The sequence below is a fragment of the Gobio gobio genome (assembly GCF_949357685.1).
Source record: "Gobio gobio genome assembly, chromosome: 14".
NCBI classification, from domain to species: domain Eukaryota; kingdom Metazoa; phylum Chordata; class Actinopteri; order Cypriniformes; family Gobionidae; genus Gobio; species Gobio gobio.
Window position 1 is genome coordinate 20,319,586 of NC_137107.1, and position 20,344 is coordinate 20,339,929.

Sequence of the window (20,344 nt, forward strand, 5' to 3'; positions counted from 1 at the left end):
AATGTATTGTTAGCTATTTTATACCCGTGCAACTTATGACTGGTTTTGTGGTCCAGGGTCACAAATATTCCACAAAAGTAGAGATCAGTGACCACATTATTGAATCATCTTAGTTATATCTGCACATGGTACATTGACAAATAATAGGCCTAAACATGCTTCTCACAGCCTCATTGTATAATGATAGTTTAGCTTTAACTCCTCTCTTTGTCTCTGTTTTTCTTGTTCACAGATAAGCATACATGCACATACACAAATACACACATCGAATGCCTTCAGAATAATACAATTATAACAGTAGCTGCATAATTGCCCATAATGCATGAATGATGATGCTGAGAAAGCAATGCAGAAATCATTCTACAACGAGCAACCATATGTGGCCCCTTTCAGACCACAGGTGAGGCTTTTCATAGGGAATAACAGAGAGAAAATATGAAATAGCTAAATTTTCACAATTTATGCCATGTATTTGTTGTTAATCTAAAATGTAATCTATCAAGGCCTGAATGGTATGCAGTTTTAACTTTGATTTACTCTTGATATTTTCAATATTTCTTTAAATGATAATCGCTAAAACATGAATATATGAATATTTTAGATACAAATTATTTAAATATTCTGGATAAAATGTTATTATACAATTTGTGATATGAATAAAGCATTGTTTTTAATAATCTTCAATTATAACGTTGCTTTAAATATTCACTACATTATGGCACTTTGCATTTTTCCCCTTAATTAAGGTTACTTCACTAAAGTTGTAAATTTAAACCTCTGAGCCAACAACAATAAATGAACATCGAATTGAATCAGTTTTGTGGCAATGTCATGAAGCAAAATATTTCTATTAGAAGATAGGCTATTTCAGATATTTTATTAAAGGACATTTTGAACAAGTCGAAATGTTAGGAATATCAAGGTTACTATGGCTAACGCATGGCTCGTGAATATTAATTAGGTAAATACTGATATTGGCTGGCATCTTTATTGGACAAATGCGTGACTCATTAATAGTAAGCGTCCATCCTTCGCCATAGTAGTATTTGTAAATTCGCATCCCGGAAATTCAGTTGTCAAAATGGCGACGCGCATTGCAAGCATGAGATTCCTGTGCCCAATATTTCAACCAGCTTTGACGTTGCGATATAATGCGGTAAATATCAAAAGATATGTGCGTAGACGCACACGCGTATCTGGTTTAATTTCAGTGAATGAGCCGATAGAAAATTTGAAACAGGTCGTCAGTCAAACAGATGAACATTCATTTAAAGACAACACTTTCAGAAACCCTGAAAAAGCGAGCATCCAACGAACCGACTTTGCTACAAATGTCAGCCAAAGTGACAACTCGCATTCAGTTCAGTTCTCACAATTACGTCGGGAAAAGGTTATTAATGAAGACAGCAATGTCGCTGCCCAAGCCACCACATCCTCCGCCACTGCAGGAGAAGTTGATGGTTTGCTGTATGAGAAAGCACAGCCTGGCGACAAATGTTTGACGTGAGTGATACACTTTATCAGACTTTATTGATATTTGTTACTACCAATGCCTGATAGTAGCCTACAAAGAAAATTTGTCTAATATTAAGTGCACTAATTATGTTGTTGGCTAAAGTTTCAGACTGAAACAATTTTGAGAAATATCATATATATATATATATATATATATATATATATATATATATATATATATATATATATATATATATATAAGCATGAATTGAGGATCACTTAAATGTTAAACTGTGCAGACATTTTGGAAAAATGTTTTTACTTTTTCAGCAAAAACTAATTTGACGGTGACATTGAATATTAAATAAATTATTTGTTATTATGTGCGTGAAGACCAAAGTATTGGCAATTTTGTAAACTTTATCATTCTGAATGGCAAATTCTTTATTCTTAAATGCTGAATGTAACAAATTGTCATCATTTACTCACCCTCATGTTGTTCCAAACCTGTATGAGTTTCTTCTGTTGAACACAAACAGATATTTTAAACAATATTGGTAATCAAACAGTTGATGGTAGCCATTGACTTCCATAGTAGAAAAAAAAAAACTATAGAAGTCAATGGCCACCGTCAACTGTCTGGTTACCAACATTCTTTAAAATATAATCTTTTGTGTTCAACAAAAGAAGGAAACTCGTACAGTTTTGGAACAACATGAGGGTGAGTAAATAATGTCAACATTTACATTTTTGGGTGAACTATTCGTTTAAGGTTATGAGAACTACATCTATGGTTAAGTACTTTTGAATCTGTGTTTGGCATCTTGTGAATGTCACTTATACTACAATACTACTTTTTTATTTAAATAAAGACTCCGTTGATAATAATACTAGTAGTTACCGTAGTTTTTATGTAAAAATGTGCAGTAAGTGCTATAGTCCCTTTATTTACTGAAAATAATGTTGCATTTAATTCCCATTTCATATGCAGGAGGCTGGTCAACATAGCTCGATCTAAGAAGCTTCGTGAGCAGCAGGGTAAAGTGGTTCTGGAGGGAAAGCATCTCATATGCAGTGCTTTAGATGCAGGGGCTATAGCACAAAATGTTTATTTCAGTTCTGTGGATGCACTGCGGGAGCTTCCCCCGGATACACTCAGAAGTACCAGCATTGTGAAAGTTAGGATGGAAGATTCTAAAGTCTGGTCTGATCTGGACACCTCACAAGACATAATAGGTAATTATAAATTCAAATTAAATTGTTTTGCTTATATAGCAGCACCTTAATTGACATGACATTCTCTAATTGCAGCAATATTCAAACGTCCCGAGGCTTCCCATTTAACTTTCTCACAAGAAAAGTATGGCAAGCCTGTGCCTCTGACATTGATTTGTGACAACATGAGGGACCCAGGAAACCTGGGCGCAGTGTTACGCTCCGCCGCTGCCGCAGGGTGCCATAGTGTACTGCTGACTAAAGGTACCAGCAAAGCTTTTGCTTTGAAACTTTTCTCTGCCAAAGAATTCAAGTATTTTCAAAGTCTACTTTAAAACACATGTCAAGTTTTATAAATGTACTCTTTGTGTTCATGTTGTTTCTTATGGGTTTGAAAAGCTTTTATACAATTTTCATACCAAAAGTTTAAACTTAGTGATTCTAAAAATGTAATGTGGTGTAACCATTAAGTATAAAGTAATAGCATATTTTCCTTCACATCTAAGCATTACTTAAAAAATGAATAGAAACAATTATATATGGGTCATAAAGTGTTTAAATAAATTGTTTATGTTTTTATGTCAGTTGGTACAACCAAATAGTTGTGTGTGTGTGTATATATATATATATATATATATATATATATATATATATATATATATATATATATATATATATATATATATATATATATATTTATTTCTGTAGTAGTGACCTGAAAGTGTACCAACCTACCCATACTTGAAATGAGCAGTTTTTACCAGTATTAGAGAGATCTACAAACCGGTTGGGATACTCTGGATGATGCATGTTCATGTTTACTATTATTACCTATTCATAATAAAAGAGCCATGTTTGCAGTTGTGCCACCCTGACATTTGAGAATATATAAATCGTTGGACAAAAGTTTTTTAAATATCTCAACGGCTTTAAACTACTGATATTTATAAATATATATAAAAGGTGGAGATTTATATAAAAGGTTTCAAACCTAAAATGATGCCATGGTATTTTTTTTTAATTTATTTTTTTAATTATTATTATTTTCACTATTTAGTTTTCTTAGTCATTTGTTTGGACAATTGCACCACCTGACATTTTGGGTGTTTAAAGGCACAATATGTAAGATTTTTGGATTCAAATATCCAACAACCACTAGAACAATGTTATATATTTTGTTGACTTGTAACTTGCATTATACCAAATGTTTCCAAGAATGTTTAAATCTAGAGAAATAAGCCATTTTAACCAGGACACGGACCGTGTCCATGTGACGCCTATCAATGACATCATGCCTGCGTTACCTTTGATTTCTTTGAGTCTTATTGTTTAAATCTCGTTTTCTTGATTTACCGTGAGTGCCATGTTTTACCATGCCTAATATCGATCTATCTTACTGCAGTGTGCAACAAGTGTCTCATAGTAGCACAGAGTAGCATTATTACATAAGTTTCAACACACTCAAATAATGTGTCTGATAAAACAAGGCTGCGTTACCCCCAAGTGGCAACCTCCCCCAGTTTCTCTTAAAGCCAATACGGCAGTGACTTAAACTGTAATTCATCGACTGGCCGCGAGGGATACTGAAAAACATGTTTACAGCCTGGTACAAAAAGGGGTTTTGGTCTATACAGCTAATTTTGCCCTTCATGACAACTGTGAGGGGGGTGAATTTTTTAAAGCCTGTTTAATTAAGGGCGTGGCCACTTTGAGTGATAGGTGGATTGGCGCTGCTGTCACTACTAGCCGTTTGTTCGCTGTCTTTTAGTCATCATGTCACCTCAGCTCCACCCACATCCTGCCTCTGTGCCCATTTTCTGTTATCCGGGATTGACGTGCAGTGACGCGCTGCCAAGATGGTGAAGGCCGACTTTAGGCGTCAAAAACACTCTCCAGAAACCTACGGGTGACGTCACGGACATTACATCCATGGTTTTTTACAGTCTATGGTTACCCCACATGCGAGTGGAAGAAGCAGAAGTGGTCGTCTGTGCCATAATAAAAGCTCCACGAAATGAAGGCATCATCAAGCAACCCCTTTGTTTTGAATAAGCGACCTCTAGCAACGGAAAATCACATATTGTCACTTTAAGATAACAAAACATAAAATATGTATTTAAAAGTACTAAAAATTAATTCAAACTAAATAGGTTTTATAGAATATAAGAATATATAGAATATATATAATGATCAACCTCTTGATGGAAATAACATCACAACTTTTCCATCAAGAGGTGCATACATTTTTAGTCAAGATCTTGTGTTGAGTCCAGCACTCTGTAAAGTCTCCTCCAGCACATCCCAAAGACTTTCAATTAATTTGTAAGTTCTCATGTGTGAAAATGATTCTTCATGCTCCCTCCCAACCATTCTATGTATACATTCCTTGTTTTATATTGTATTCTCTAGTGATAACATGTAAGTGTTTTATTTTAAACCAATAGGTGTTGATATTGATTTTTAAAAATTGTTTTGTTTGTAATTCAGGTTGTGTGGATGTTTGGGAGCCCAAAGTTCTTAGGACAGCCATGGGCGCTCATTTCTGTCTCCCCATAATCCCAAGCCTAACATGGAACGAAATTCCAAGTCACCTGCCCAAAACCACAACCATTCACGTAGCTGACAACTGCAGCACCACCATGACTGAAGATAACCATACTGTAACCCCTAAAAAAAAACAAAAAAAGCCATCTGATTATGGTTGGGTCAGAGGCCATCAGCACCCAAGGAAGGTGGAATATGCGGATGATGATTTGTGTGGTTTTGAGGATTATGATAGCTGCAAATCCCTTGAGACTCAGTATTATTACATTGACTGGGTTGCTAGGCACACAGGCCTCATAATTGGTGGAGAAACACATGGTCTGAGCCTGGAGGCTTTGCGATTGGCTGAGAGGACTGGAGGACGGAGATTACTGATCCCCATGATACATGGTGTGGACAGCCTGAACTCTGCCATGGCTGCAAGTATTTTGCTCTTTGAAGGAAGGAAGCAGCTGCTGTCTCTGGCTGAGAAGATAAGAATTTAACCGAGACCACTGAGTCATGAAATAAAGACGCCGAAGCCATGCAATCCTTACATAATTGTTATGTAATATGAAAGCATACAGTATGCTTTTCTGTGTGATATTTAAATATTTGTATGCAAATTAAAGTCTTTATTCTGATTAGGATTTCATTCATCCGTTAAATAAAAGAAAATGGAAAATTATTCTTGATTTATTAGATATGTCAGCAAATGAATAAATATAGCATATAAAAGAGTATATAAAAGATATTAAGAATAAAACAAGTAATATTAACCCTTAAATGCATTGCTCAGGTCTTTAGTGACTACACTTCTCATTCATTTTTTAAAGTAAGACATCAACCTTCTTAGTATTCCTCAATCAATTCATTATAAACAATATAAATAAAAAAAATAATGCCTTTCATAATGTTTTCCCATTCATTAAAAAAAATATAGGGTCGCTAAGGACCCGAGGTGTGTAACAGTGTAAATATATTTTTTTCTGCACAACAACAATTGAAACTTTGATGACTAAGTAAGTGCAATTCACCTTTACTCCATAAGTTGGCGCTGTCTGATACACAATGATGAAGTGATGTTTCACTTGCTCAGGCCGAAAACAAAAGAATAGGAAGTATCATCAGCAAAAATTGAAATGGTTCTTGTAAAGTACCTAACGCAATCAAATATTAGTGTCAGGTGAAGGTGAAGAACCCATCAGCGATTAAAATGGTGATTTTGAAGAATATGTTTGAGATGGCAAATATGAGCCAGATGCTGAAAGAAATGAGCTCTGATGGTTTAAAACATATGCTCAAACTGAACCCTTCCAAGCTCCAAAAGGTCACAAAATGTGCTTTATTTTATTCTTCTGTAATTCTTACTCTAATAGAGTTTTATATTATCGCAACAGGTAGAGATTAATTTTTTGCTTATTCAGTAGAGGTCAAAATTAGAGAACAACATACAATTTCCTAAATTTCAAAGTCACTACTTAGTCCTATTTGAAGTGACCCTAACAAGAGCAAAAGGGCAGTTTAATATATATATATATATATATATATATATATATATATATATATATATATATATATATATATATATATATATATATATATATATATATATATATATATATATATATATATATTTTTTTTACCATATTTCACAAGTTAAATATATTCTGAACTACAATATAAAAAACCTAAACAAGACAATTGAAAAAGAACTCGAAATTAGAGAACACTTTCAGATACCTCAAAGTTATTGGTGTTAATCTGGCACCTGGTGCTGATTTCCTTATTATCTGGCAAATCTTATTTAACTGGCAGCAAACTTTCCAATTTTCACTGAATTTGCAAGATGGCAAGCCACTTTAAAGGGTTAGTTCACCCAAAAATGCAAATTCTGTCATTAATTACTTACCCTCATGTCGTTCAACACCCGTAAGACCTCCGTTCATCTTCGGAACACAAATGAAGATATTTTCACGAGTTCGCACTCACTTATAATTTATAGAGAGTAATTCAATGCGTTTTTGGCGTGCTGTCCGGGGGGAGGGCTTCGAGCCCGGAATTAGGCCCGAACCCAGAGTACCCCCCGTATATGTAAGTGGTTTTAGAGTTAAAAGGTGTGGCGAAGGGGTGGTGGAAGGGTTGCTGAGAACTGTCATCAAACGGAGGTAGGACTGCTGCGTGTATATATACATTTATTGTTGATTAGCTGAGTGCTCTCCACCTGTGTCAATTATCTGAACGTGCTTCTCCTGAACCTTGTTTATAAAACATCATTTAGTTGAAATCCGATGGCTCAGAAAGGCCTCCATTGGCAGCAATGTATTTTGCACTCACAAGACCCATAAAGATACTAAAGACGTCGTTACAAAGTCCATTTCACTACAGTGGTTCTACAATAACTTTATGAATCGACAAGAATAGTTTTTGTGCGCAAACAATAAATCAAAATAGCGATTTTATTCAGCTTTATTCTGGGCCTCAGACGTAAACTCACGAAGCACCATGACTGCATGAGAATATGACGTTGAGCACAGTTCAGGCATCCATGAAATGCACACTTAAGCACCATTTTGAGCACTACGCCAAGACCTAACGCACAATCAATGTAGAATTCAACAGCTTAGATACAGCGCGGAAGCTCCTCGCTTCCGAGTCATGTGTCAGAACGCTGGCTCTACTCTCGCGCATGTGTCGTGGTGCATCGTGAGTTCACGTCTGAGGCCCAGAATAAAGTTCTGTAAAGAAAAGTAAAGTAAAGAAATCGCTATTTTGATATTTTGTTTGTGCACAAAAACTATTCTCGTCGCTTCATAAAGTTATTGTAGAACCACTGTAGTGATATGGACTTTGTAACGACGTATTTAGTACCTTTTATGGGTCTTGTGAGTGCAGAATACATTGCTGTCAATGGAGGCCTTTCTGAGCCATCGGATTTCAACTAAAATATCTTCATTTGTGTTCCGAGGTCTTGCGGGTGTTGAACGACATGAGGGTAAGTAATTAATGACAGAATTTTCATTTTTGGGTGAACTAACCCTTTAAGGTGACTGAAACCCTACGACACCAGGTTGTCCAGATGAACGCCAAAGGGATGACCCTTTCAGCTATTGCAAGAGAAGTTGATCGTTACAAATCTGTAATTTCAAGAATATTGAAGTTTTACAAAGACACTAATTCAGTCAAGGTCCCCCAAATAGGCTGGTCGTCCTCGTAAGACCAATGCACGAGAGGACAGAACAATGCGGAGACTTTCAATGGGGAATCGTTTCAACACTGCAGCTGGAATTGCTCGCCAGTTCAGAGCTGAACACAGTAAGAATCTGTCTCGGCGTTTAAGAGAATTCGGACTAAATACAACCGCTCGGCCGTGACCAAGCCTCTCGTCAGCAGAGAGAGTCAAAAGGCTAGACTAACCTTTGCTGAGGAGCATGTTGTGTGGACAGAGTAGAACTAATCCAAAATTCACTTTAGTGATGAAAGCAAGTTTAATTTATTTGGGTCTGTTGGGAAACATTATGTTCGGCGTCAAACTGGGTAAAGGTTGAACCGTGTGTAAAGAAGTGGAAGAGGAGGCGTCATGGTTTGGGCGATATTTTCTGCTGCAGGAGTTGGGCCTATTATACAGCGACATGGCAGGGTGAATGCAAATGTTTATCAGAACCTCCTTTGGCAACATGCAGTTCTTTCCCTGCGAGCATCTCCCAATCAGTCTGCAATTTTCATGCAAGACAATACCCCCTGTCTCACTGCAAAACGGGTAAAGCAGTACCTTGAAGCTGAGAATGCTGAAATAATGAAATGGCCAGACCAGAGTCCTGATCTAAACCCGATTGAAAATCCTTGGCGACGAAGTTATGGCAAAGAAACCCACTACAGTTACCGAACTGTGGAAGAGACTGGAAGAAGAGTGGACCAAGATCGTACCTAGTGATGTCCCGTGGCCGCAGATTTGCTGTGGTCATTCACTTCCAGCTAATTTTTGACTGATGTAAACCTCAAATTTTACTTGGGTTTTTTTGTGCTGGAATGGTTATTGTTCTTTAATTTTGATCACTGTGTTTTCCACAAAATTAAGGTTTTTGTTGAAGTGCCTTGGTATTTTGTAAAACGTGCTAATAGAACAATAATATACCCACAGCTAATCTTCCTTCAAATTGTAAGCAACGAAGATGAACAATATTTCAGAAAAAAGTGTTTCTAAATTGTTCTCTAAATTTAATCTCCACTGTAGATCCGGGTCGCTAAAGACCCTGATATGTAATATATTTTATATTTAACTCTTAAATGCATGGATGTTTCACCAACACTGTAAAAAAAAAAAAATCAGGTCTCCAATTGAAAATTTTCTAGTGACTGATCACATCTAAATTTTTTAGTTGGCCAAATTGAATTTCTGTGAATTAAATTGCATCAATTCACAGAAATTCAATTTGGCCAACTGAAAAATTTAAATGTGATCAGTCACTAGAAAATGTTCAATTGGAGACCCGATTTTTTTTTTACAGTGTTGGTGAAACATCCATGCATTTAAGAGTTAAATATAAAATATATTGTAATAAATATAACTAACAAAGATACTTGAATACATGTACCACAGTCCTCAGTCAGATGTTTAACTGAGCTGCATTCAGTTAAAAAATCGTATATTTCTACCATATGAACCGTCTCACAAAGTTCTATCAAGTGCACATTCTGCATTCTCTCAGTGAGAGGTTAGACTTTAACACGCTCTCTGTGTTTTCATCTATTATTTATGCAGAAATGCTGCATTTTAACCAACCAAGTCCTTCTTTCCCTGTGCTTCTCCAAACAGCAGATGCAAGGCTCTGCAACTGTTGCAGTATTTAGGTGCCTGCTAAACTAGGTTGCTAATCTCAGAACATATAAAAATGTATCTTAGTTATTTTTTGAAGGAAAATATCCACCTTCATAGTACATGACACTTGACAACTGCAATCAGGTTATTACAATTAAAATACTTTTTGCATCTGTATAAAGGTGATAGATAATTAGGCAGTTTTTTTTAAAGTACCGTACTTGCAGAATAAAGCCACTAGAGGCCGCAAGTGTACTGTATTTTGAGTGGGAAACGAGGTTAATCAGCAGTGTTCACTATTCTGCATGCAAACTTTGATTTGATGTGTCATGATACATTTATGTGCAGGACACTATGTGTCTTTGGTCATCAAGCTGGCTGGTTATTGTACATACAAACAAAGCTGACTAAGAGAACAATGATTGCCCATCCGTGATCAAGTGTAAGTGTGCATGTGAGAATATGATGATCACTGCTGCCTGATGAAGTGGAATGAGAGCCCAGCTGTTGATTAGGAGGGAAAGAGGAATTCATTACTAGGTAATTATGTATCATCTAAGCTGTAATTGTGGCTGATCCGTCTATACATGCATACTTAGTACTGTCCAGTCCATTAAACATGCTTTTCCACTATTTATTTTCCATAAAGGATGCCAGGACAGAACAAATTGGAACGTATTTCATGTGAATGACCTCAATCAACAATGGAAAGCAGGAACAGTGATCAATAGAGAAATTGATTATGAAATTTCGGCTCAGCTGCACTGTCTGTTTCAGCTCTACTGTTCTATATGACTACTAAAACTTGAGCTTTTGACTTGATCTTTTGGGTCAAAAGACTGTTGAATGCTTTTTACAGTTTGATAATTACTCTATTCAACAACTTTAGTGTCATTATTATAATCATAAAATGTATCACTAATTACTCAAGTGTTACAGACCTTTTCAAGAACTACTGAATGTTTTTCACTTTAAAGTAATGCAGAGCCACAATAATGTTGTGATTAATAATTCCTTGGTAATTATTTAACATTTCGCCACCTTGGAATTATAAGGTTCTATCTGCATTCTGACTGGTTTGGAGATATTGAGCTTTAAAGTTTTTTGCATTCCATTCGACTGTGTAGAAAGAACCTTTTTATTTTCTAAATGAAACGTTTCAAAAATCTTAAAAACTTGAAAAACAACATCACATAATTGTCACAGAATAAGAATATGTGAATAACTCAATTTTGACAAAAATGTCAGATATAACCTTATAATTCCAAGGGGAAGATTTGTTAAAGTTAGTTAATTAATCAGGATAAACATTCAGTAGTTATTGATTACCTAATAAGGAACTATCTCAGCCCTAAATTTGATATTACTTGGTGCGATGGCACCTATTGTGTCCGTCTTCTTCTTCTTCTTCTTCTTCTTCTTCTTCTGCCATGGGAGTCTATGGCAGCCCATAGAACCGTAACAATTTGTGAAATTTGGCACACTGATAGAGGACCGTCCAAACATTCACTACAGCAAATTTTGAGTCTCTACCTCAATCCCTCTAGTGCCACCAACTGTCCAAAGTTTCACTTGCATTTATGCTAATATGCATCTAAACAAATGTAGTTTTTTCCTATGATTCCTTGGCTCAAGACAATTCGATTGCAATCTATGACATAATTTTCCATAATGTAAATTTTCCTCCAAAAAACCTATAGACGGTTTGTCCAATTTTCACAAAAAATCGAATCATATCCTCTTCAGACCATGCTGGCAAAAAGTTAACAAAAGCTTTTTGATAAACCCAACCGTTCTCAAAAAACACGCAAACAAATTTGACGAAGAACGCGCCAAATTGCACATTAGATTATATCTCCACAAAGCTTTAGCGTATTCAGACTAAACATGTCATCCCAAGCATGACCCGAGGCTACATGCAACGTTTCGGCATAGCGTGATATTACATTTCGAATGGTTTGCCAATCTTGTTAGATTCGGTTCTATATGTAAAGTCGAATGATATCAAAATTTCCCATATCGTCCATTTTGGATGTCAGCCATTTTGAATTTTATAGTAAAATGCTGTATTTTATGAACGCATTAGCATATCATTATTCAATGCTTATAACTTTGGATGTTGTTGACTTATTTTCACACGCTATAAACATGTTTCGCCTTATGGTTAGTCCGGAGTTGGAATTTAGTATTTAACCGAAACCGTTATTCTAATCGAGACTAAACCACCATAGAACTAAATGTTGTAGGCCAAATGTCAAAATTTTGATTGTAAGTGGCAAATAAAATGCAATCATAAATATAAATGCTAACTTCTAAACGAAATGAGTTATTTGCATATTGTTACAAAAGTATAAAAACTATAAAAAACTAAAAAAATACTGTGCCCGTTTTATAATAAAATTTATAATAAAATTGAGGCAACTATTTGCATCAGCTTTTTGAGTATTTTAAACTCATTTTATTTGTGCTTATCCTATTAGACTTTGCATGTTTTCAACTTGGACTCTTAAGTAATAGCAACTCAATTTGATCAATTTAGAAAATTATAGTTTTAAGTATATCCAATATAATTTTTTAAGTAATATTTACAAATGTCTCCTTGTAAGCCACACATTAAGTTACTTTTTCCCAAGCTACTTTTTTCCCCTATAAATGATATTTTCTTCATTTAAAAAAAAAAAAAATTACCATGAAACAGTAAACCAGCATCTCAATACAAAACATTTATTCACTTTAAAATGACAATGCAAAACACAGTATGTGTCATTGGGACCATGCCCAAAAAGTTTTGAGACTTCCATTATAATGACATTTCCAAAAATGCTATTGCTTATTGTAGCAGTTTTTCTGAAGCTCTGAGCCATACTTGCTTACATGTCACATTGTTTCTTTTTGTGCTTGGCCCTGATAATTGCAGCTTGCAGCTATAATTTTTGCTTGTTTCCATATTAGTTCACAGTAGCTGAAGTGTAAATGTAGTCCTACTCATTTGTCCTGCATTCCTTCCTGCATAGTTTCTTATTCATGAAAGACCATTATTCTAAATTCTTATCCAGCTTTTAACCAGAGGGATCAGAATAAAACATTTGGTTCGTTTTCCTTAAATAAACATGAGGTTTATTGTAATATTCTTCTGTAAAGAGAATATTTGAATGCATGTTATGATTGCCGAAGGATATAGTTTGACTGTAGCCCACATTAACTACACTGTTAGACTTTACCGCAATTTTACAGTTACTTACCGCAAAAAAGCCCAGTAAAATACCATTTATATTATTTACGGTTAGCTACTGTAATATGCACTGCATTGTGGGTATTTTTAATGAAATTTACAGTAACTTACTGTATATGGGAATTTGCAGTATTTTACTGTTTACGTAAAAGCAGTAGTGCTACTGTAAACAAAGAATACACACAAACACACACACACACACTGGATGTTTAAAAGTTAAATAAAAACATGTGGATGGAAGGATGTAAAATTAGTTCTTTGTGGGAGACAAAGAAGTTATTTTTATATTTAGTATTTTCTCCTACCCTTTTCACATTTTCGGGTTTCTCAGAGCGGAAGTCATCATAGTTGGGTTAAATTTTATAGCGGTGAATGAGAGAATACAATAATTATATATTTTTTGTGTGCCCATTTGCTCAAATAGCAAAAGAAAAACTCCACAATAGTGATTTCACAACTTTCAAAAAGAGGAAAAAATAGAGTATAGAATAAATAGAGTAAAGTATTAGTGTTATAAATGTATTTCGAATTCGCCTCATAGGAGGAGCTTCTGCCAGCGGCTCCTCTCGTTGAGAAATGACTGACATGGGCTGTGTTTACACGTCTTTTTGTGTTAAAACTGTTAATGTGTGACAAAACGTAGTTTTAAGACTTTTTTAGTCGGTAATGTAGTTGTTTAAAGCTCAAATCTGTGGTTTATTTATAAGAAGAGTGCCTATTTTAACATTTTATCTGGTGTTTTCGGAGATGTGAGCTCCAGTGAGTCAGCGGCGTTCCGCGCTTGTTTACCGGCGAGAGTAGACTTTCCTCGGCTAGCCCTTCTGACGTCTGCCGCTGGCTCTGATGTCTCTGTGGCGTCTCCAGCTATAATTAGTCTTGTGGAGATTTAACGGCCCATATTTGCTCTCATGGATCTATAATTTGTTCCCTGGCAAATCGTTTAGGCTGAGGGCAAAGTGAAGTTTCATTACTTGTTTATTTTTCGGCTATAACTGTACGTTGCAAAATAAAATGACGGATCATGAGATATAAAATGCTAACGGTAGGCTACACACACACACACACACACACACCTACTGTTAGCATTTTATATCTCATGATCCGTAATTTTATTTTATTTATTATTATTTTAATGCCAGAGTACTACCAGTACAAGTGTGGTGATATAAATGTAATTTTTAAATGTTTAAAAAATATATTTATGAACTTTGCTTACACCTCACACAATTTAAATTGTTTACTCGCGTGCCAAGCCCGCGCAAATGAGGTTTGTGTCGAGTGCGCGCATAACGGACGTCCCTGCCTGTGGATCGGATCGCCAGACACCAGCTGCGAGCTTTCCTGAGGTAAGAAGTTTTTATTTGACAAATTTGTCACAAATGTCTTTGATACTTTTAAAACGTAAACTAATATCCATTAAATATAGCTACATATATGAAGAAAGTAAATAATAATATCGAATTGCTATTACTATATGACAGTCTCGGGGAACTGTTCATTTTCCTCAAGAACCGCTTTCATAACCCATTAAATTTGCATACAATTGACTAACTGTTACCTGCATTGTACATTATGTACCAAATGTTGTATTTACGCGAACAATGGTTTCCGTCTTTTCACGGCCAGTTATAGTTACATATTTTCGTTGACAGTTAAATGTGTGTGACGCCATTTGAAGTAACGTTAGCGGTGTCAAAGGCTCTCTCTCTCTCTCTCTCTCTCTCTCTCTCTCTCTCTCTCTCTCTCTCTCTCTCTTTCTCTCTCTCGAAAATAGAACATTTAACGTTACGCCAGTGTATACACCAGAGGATTAATATATATTCAAGTAAAATAATAATTAGTTCAAGTATGTTCATTGTGGCTTCTTATTTATTATATTATTTCATATGAATTCATTTTTACATGCCACTGAAGGCTCTATTATTGTCTTCTCTCTTTTTTCAGTGTTGATAGTCATTTGATTGTGTAAGTGGTCAATCTAGCAGTCATCCTATATCTGTGAATTATCATGTGCATAACATTTAGGCACCATTATAGTCAATAAACATTAATGAAAATTTCTTATTTTTCTCTCTTGTGTCAACAGGAGCTAACAACACCCCAGAAAGAGCCACAGCACTGAGCATCTTTGGCTTTGTAAGTATATATTTTGACTAACATTATGTGATTAACGTCTTTTAATGCATAACATTTTATTATTTCAAAAATACTTGTTGCCTGCATTTCCTACTTGGCATCTATTTGTTATCTTGTTGTGACTGTTTAGTCTCATGTGGGATATGTCACTGCATAACATGACAAAGTAATTAAAAATGATTCATTGTATGCACTTAAAAATTTGTGTAACACTTTACAATACGGTTCATTAGTTAACTACATTAGTTAACATTAACTAATAATGAACTGCACTTATAAAGCATTTATTTATCTTTGTTAATGTTAATTTCAACATTTACTAATGCATTATTAAAATCTTGCTAACATTAGTTAATGCACTGTGAACTAATATGAACAGCTGGATTTTTATGAACTAACGTTAACAAAGATTAACTAATGCTGAACAGAGGTGTTGTTCATGGTTAGTTCATGTTAACTAATGCATTAAAGCGTTAGTTCACCCAAAAATGAAAATTCTGTCATTAATTACTCACCCTCATGTCGTTCGACACCCGTAAGACCTCCGTTCATCTTCAGACACAAATGAAGATATTTTAGTGTAAAGCTGATGGCTGAGAAAGGCTTCAGATAGGCCTCCATTGGCATTCAGTACATTGACACTTCCAAGATCCATGAAAGGCACTTAAAACGTTGTTACAAAGTCCATCTCACCACAGTGACTCTACAATAATTTTACGATGTGACGACAATAGTTTTTGTGCGCAAAAAAAAATCTAAATAACACCTTTATCCAACTTGTTCTCGACTTCCGTGTGTGCCTCCACGACGCATGCGCGAGAATATGACGCAGATCCGGCGTTCGGGAATCCATGAAATGCACACTTAAGCCCCATTTTGAGCACTACGCCGAGACCTAAAGCACGATCAATGTAGAATCCAACAGCTTAGACACGCGCGTCTTCCTCTGCTTGTAAACAAATATGTCCGAACGCCGGATCTGCGTCATATTCTCGCGCATGCGTCGTGGAGGCACACACGGAAGTCGAGAACAAGTTGGATAAAGATGTTATTTAGATTTTTTTTGCGCACAAAAACTATTGTCGTCACATCGTAAAATTATTGTAGAGCCACTGTGGTGAGATAGACTTTGTAACGACATTTTAAGTGCCTTTCATGGATATTGGAAGTGTCAATGTACTGAATGCCAATGGAGGCCTATCTGAAGCCTTTCTCAGCCATCAGCTTTCAACTAAAATATCTTCATTTGTGTTCCGAATATGAACGGAGGTCTTACGGGTGTCCAACGACATGAGGGTGAGTAATTAATGACAGAATTTTCATTTTTGGGTGAACTAACCCTTTAACTAATGTTAACTAATACAACCTTATTGTAAAGTGTTACCAAAATATGTATACATTATTTTATATGCAGATCATATCCAACCAGTGACCAGAAAACAGAGAGACTGAGGAATAGACGGAGAAACGGACAAAGCTGGACTACAACTAAAACCTGAACTAAAAACTAATCATGCAAGTATGTACAGGTGCAAGTATTTAATTATTTGCAATTTCTGAGAGACTTTTATCTTTTAATTTTCAGCCAACCTCGTCTTATGCTGCCTTCATGTGCTAGAAATTTCCTACTTCCCACCTCTGAAGTTGTGATTACGAGCTCATCACATTCAGATTTTGACTTGAGAGGGCGTTCATGTCCAATTTTTTAACTAGGAAACTAGTTCAGTAATTCCTATAGCACGTGAAGGCAGCATAAGATGTCAGTTGAGCAGGAGGTGACGTTTGCCTACCACACCACAGGTGATATGAAGTATATCATATCATGAAATTGCTCTTATAGTCAGGGTGTCCGCGGGGTTGTAAAAGGTAGTAAATGAAATTAGCCAAAATTAAGGGCATTAAAAAGTAGTAAAAAGTACTAAACGTCATCTGACGAGGTATTAAATTTTCGAGTCCAATTTTTTTTAGATAAATTTGTCAATTTGGCCTTTTTTTTCTAAAATTCGCGTGGATTTATTTATATGTTTAGAGTAGGACCTGCGCGATATCGTTTGAGGTGGTGTTCGTTCGCGCGCGCTGAAACAAACTGGGTCCGCGGCTGGCTTGCTGACAAACATGTACGCAAGCTCGCTTCCATTCAGTAATTAAAGCATGGGGAAATGCAAGTTTTCGGACCTCTGGCTGGAGGACTCACGATTTAAAGACTGGCTTAGGCCAGTAGTTTGCAACAGCCGCGAGGCTTATTGCCACGTCTGCAAGAAGACAATTAATATAACCTGGGTGGGGGTGAATGGCGTCAAATCGCATATGTAATCAAATAGCCACCAAGCTAGGATGCGCGGACGTAGCGAGCAGCTTCCCATACCAATGTTCTGCGCTACAGATGCATCAACGACCTCAACCTCCACTGCTTTGCCCTCAACCCCGACTGCTCTCCCGATTCAAACCACTGCCAGTAGCCTAACGTTAGTCTAGCAGCATCATCAACAGGTGCGTGGCAGACAGCAGACGCTATGCCCTATCACCACCGCTACATTGCGAGCTGAGGTGCTGTGGTGTTTAGACCTTGCAACTAAACACCACTCTTTCAATTTGAATCTATGGCATTGAAGAGCTGTTTCGAAATATGCAAGTTGCTTAAAGCTTGGCATACACTGTGCGATTTCTGTGCGATTTCAGCAAGGTTATCTACTCACACTGTACGAGTAGATCGCATGCGATGTAAAGCCAAAGTTCACGGTTTATATGCTCACAACATGGGATCGGATCCTCGAGCGCGACTTGTCTGCTCACTGTATGAGTGAAGATTTAGCATTTACTATTTATGTATATAAATGATTGTTATTATTATTAGGGTAGGCCTACTTTTATTATTAAATTGATAATACATTTAATTTGCCCCCGTGATAATTTCATAATGCATCAATGCACAACCGACATGTTGCATAATAAAAGAATAGATAGATTAGCTTACTCCTCATTATTTAAATACATTTTGCACAATTAAACAAGGAATTATAGGCCTATAATTAAAATGATTATCAGTCTATAATATGTCAGAACACTACAATAATATCAGTATTATCAGAAAGGAAGAGCAGCTTTATTTAAAAAAAAACTTGTTTAACACGAAATGGGCCTATACTTCTCTTCTAATTTGTTTCACAATATGGGCCAAAAGAGAAATATTAAGAATATAAATTCAGACAGTTATAGGCTATACGTTATCAGCATATGTTAAAGCAGATTTATATAAATAAAGAGATATCTCTTGTCTCTGTGAGAATATGCGCCGAAAGCTTGTCAGATTTTACGTTCACTTTCAGTAGTGAATAATTGACCAGGTTTGAGACTTCACCGACTCTCGCACACATTACGTTTTTGTGTGATATCCACTGACTCGCCTTCATGATTTAAAACGAAAAAGAAAAAAAATCTATATTGCGCCGTGAAAATTGCTCTGTACACTGCATGAACTATGAAGAAGATGTCTCCTTCCTCTTCTGTCTTTATTTCTATTCTCATCTCTGTGGGCAGCTGATGTTAAGTTATAATGACCTCGTTACATTGTGATGCAATATGTTATTCCATTTGGAAAGATATTTCATTTACGCTACTATAGTTGCAGCTTGAAGTCGCGCTGGTATTAAAAAATATTTTGAAGGTATTAAAAAAGGTAGTAAAAGGTATTAAATTCAACTTAAGAAGTTCTGTATATACCCTGATAGTGTATGGAATGCTTTTTAAAGAAAATTTGCGGGGGGGGAAAGGAAAATGTTTAGATGAAGTAATGGAGATGGTGTGAACATGGCCTTTACATGTTCCAGCGTGAGCTGGAGGGAGGTGTCTTCCGTCAGCAGCTTGCTTTCTGATTGGGTATTGTTGCGTTTCACATGATAATCTCCAGAGCGCGCATGCTTGTCCTCGGGATAGAGATATATAATATAAGTATAACTATGAATAACTGCTGTTGCACAAGTTGTTACCTCATCTGTCCATGAACAAATTTAGATGAGATAAACCATTTCTCACACATTTTCCCTCTGTTTTGTTTCAGATCAGCCATCAGTAGTTTACCAGTAGGGAGGCCAGCCAAGACCAGCTGGGGTATTTTGTTCATACTTTTTGTTGCCATATCGTCATGATCTCTGCTTTGATTTGTTGTAATGAATTCAGTTCTCTATTTTTTTTCTGTTTTTTGTAATTGATTGTGACGGTGAATAAAACATATACTGATGTACATGGACTCAAGTCTCTTATTTGGAATTTATTAAATGTATTATTTATTTTATTGCATTCATGTAAAATATTCAAAATAAAGTAATAACATATTAACATATGCATATTTTGTAAAATAAAAAGTAAAATAAATTACAGTAAAATTACTGTAAAAATTATTATACTGTAAAAATAAATTGCGGTAAGGGCATCATACTGTAAAATTAAATTGCGGTAAGGGCATCATACTGTAAAATTAAATTGCGGTAAGGGCATCATACTGTAAAATTAAATTACGGTAAGGGCATCATACTGTAAAACACATTTACAGGTAAGCTACTGTAAAGGGGCAATTACAGTAACTTACTGGCAATAGTGCTGCCAGTAAGTTACCGCAAAAATACAATAAAATGTCTAACAGTGTAGCACATCAGCCCACGCCATCTGACAGCCATTCAACCTCTAAAAATTGAATTTCAAGGCAACAGAAAATGTGAGGAGCAGAAATGGACATTGTGACAGACTATTCATAGGTGGCCATGGAGAGAAAATACTGGGAGGGAAGCAGCCACACTACCTTCCATCCAGTGCTGATGAGAGTCTATAAATAGCAACAGAGCAAGAGAGAAAGAGAGAGAGCGGTGAAGCTTTTTGATGTCATCATTTTGGCAATTCTCTCGCAGTGGGCTGCGGTTTAATTGTACCTTCATACATGCTAACCCCTATTCACTTAACAGGCCCCTCAG

The 20,344-nt window shown here is 36.0% G+C and overlaps 1 protein-coding gene and 1 long non-coding RNA gene across 2 annotated transcripts; both read left to right on the top strand.

Annotated features, from left to right (window-relative positions):
* Positions 1–1,074: 1,074 nt before the first annotated feature.
* On the top strand, positions 1,075–6,102 carry mrm3b (mitochondrial rRNA methyltransferase 3b). The gene is made up of 4 exons (XM_079835473.1): positions 1,075–1,503; positions 2,447–2,691; positions 2,767–2,934; positions 5,158–6,102. The coding sequence occupies exons 1-4, from the start codon at positions 1,082–1,084 to the stop codon at positions 5,697–5,699; spliced, it is 1,377 nt and encodes a 458-aa protein (XP_079691599.1). The 5' UTR covers positions 1,075–1,081; the 3' UTR covers positions 5,700–6,102.
* Positions 6,103–13,837: 7,735 nt separating this feature from the next.
* On the top strand, positions 13,838–19,534 carry LOC307136933. Its single transcript, XR_013817859.1, has 4 exons — positions 13,838–14,590; positions 15,331–15,380; positions 16,795–16,899; positions 19,438–19,534. It is a non-coding gene; the product is annotated as an uncharacterized lncRNA (long non-coding RNA).
* The last annotated feature ends 810 nt before the right edge of the window (positions 19,535–20,344 follow it).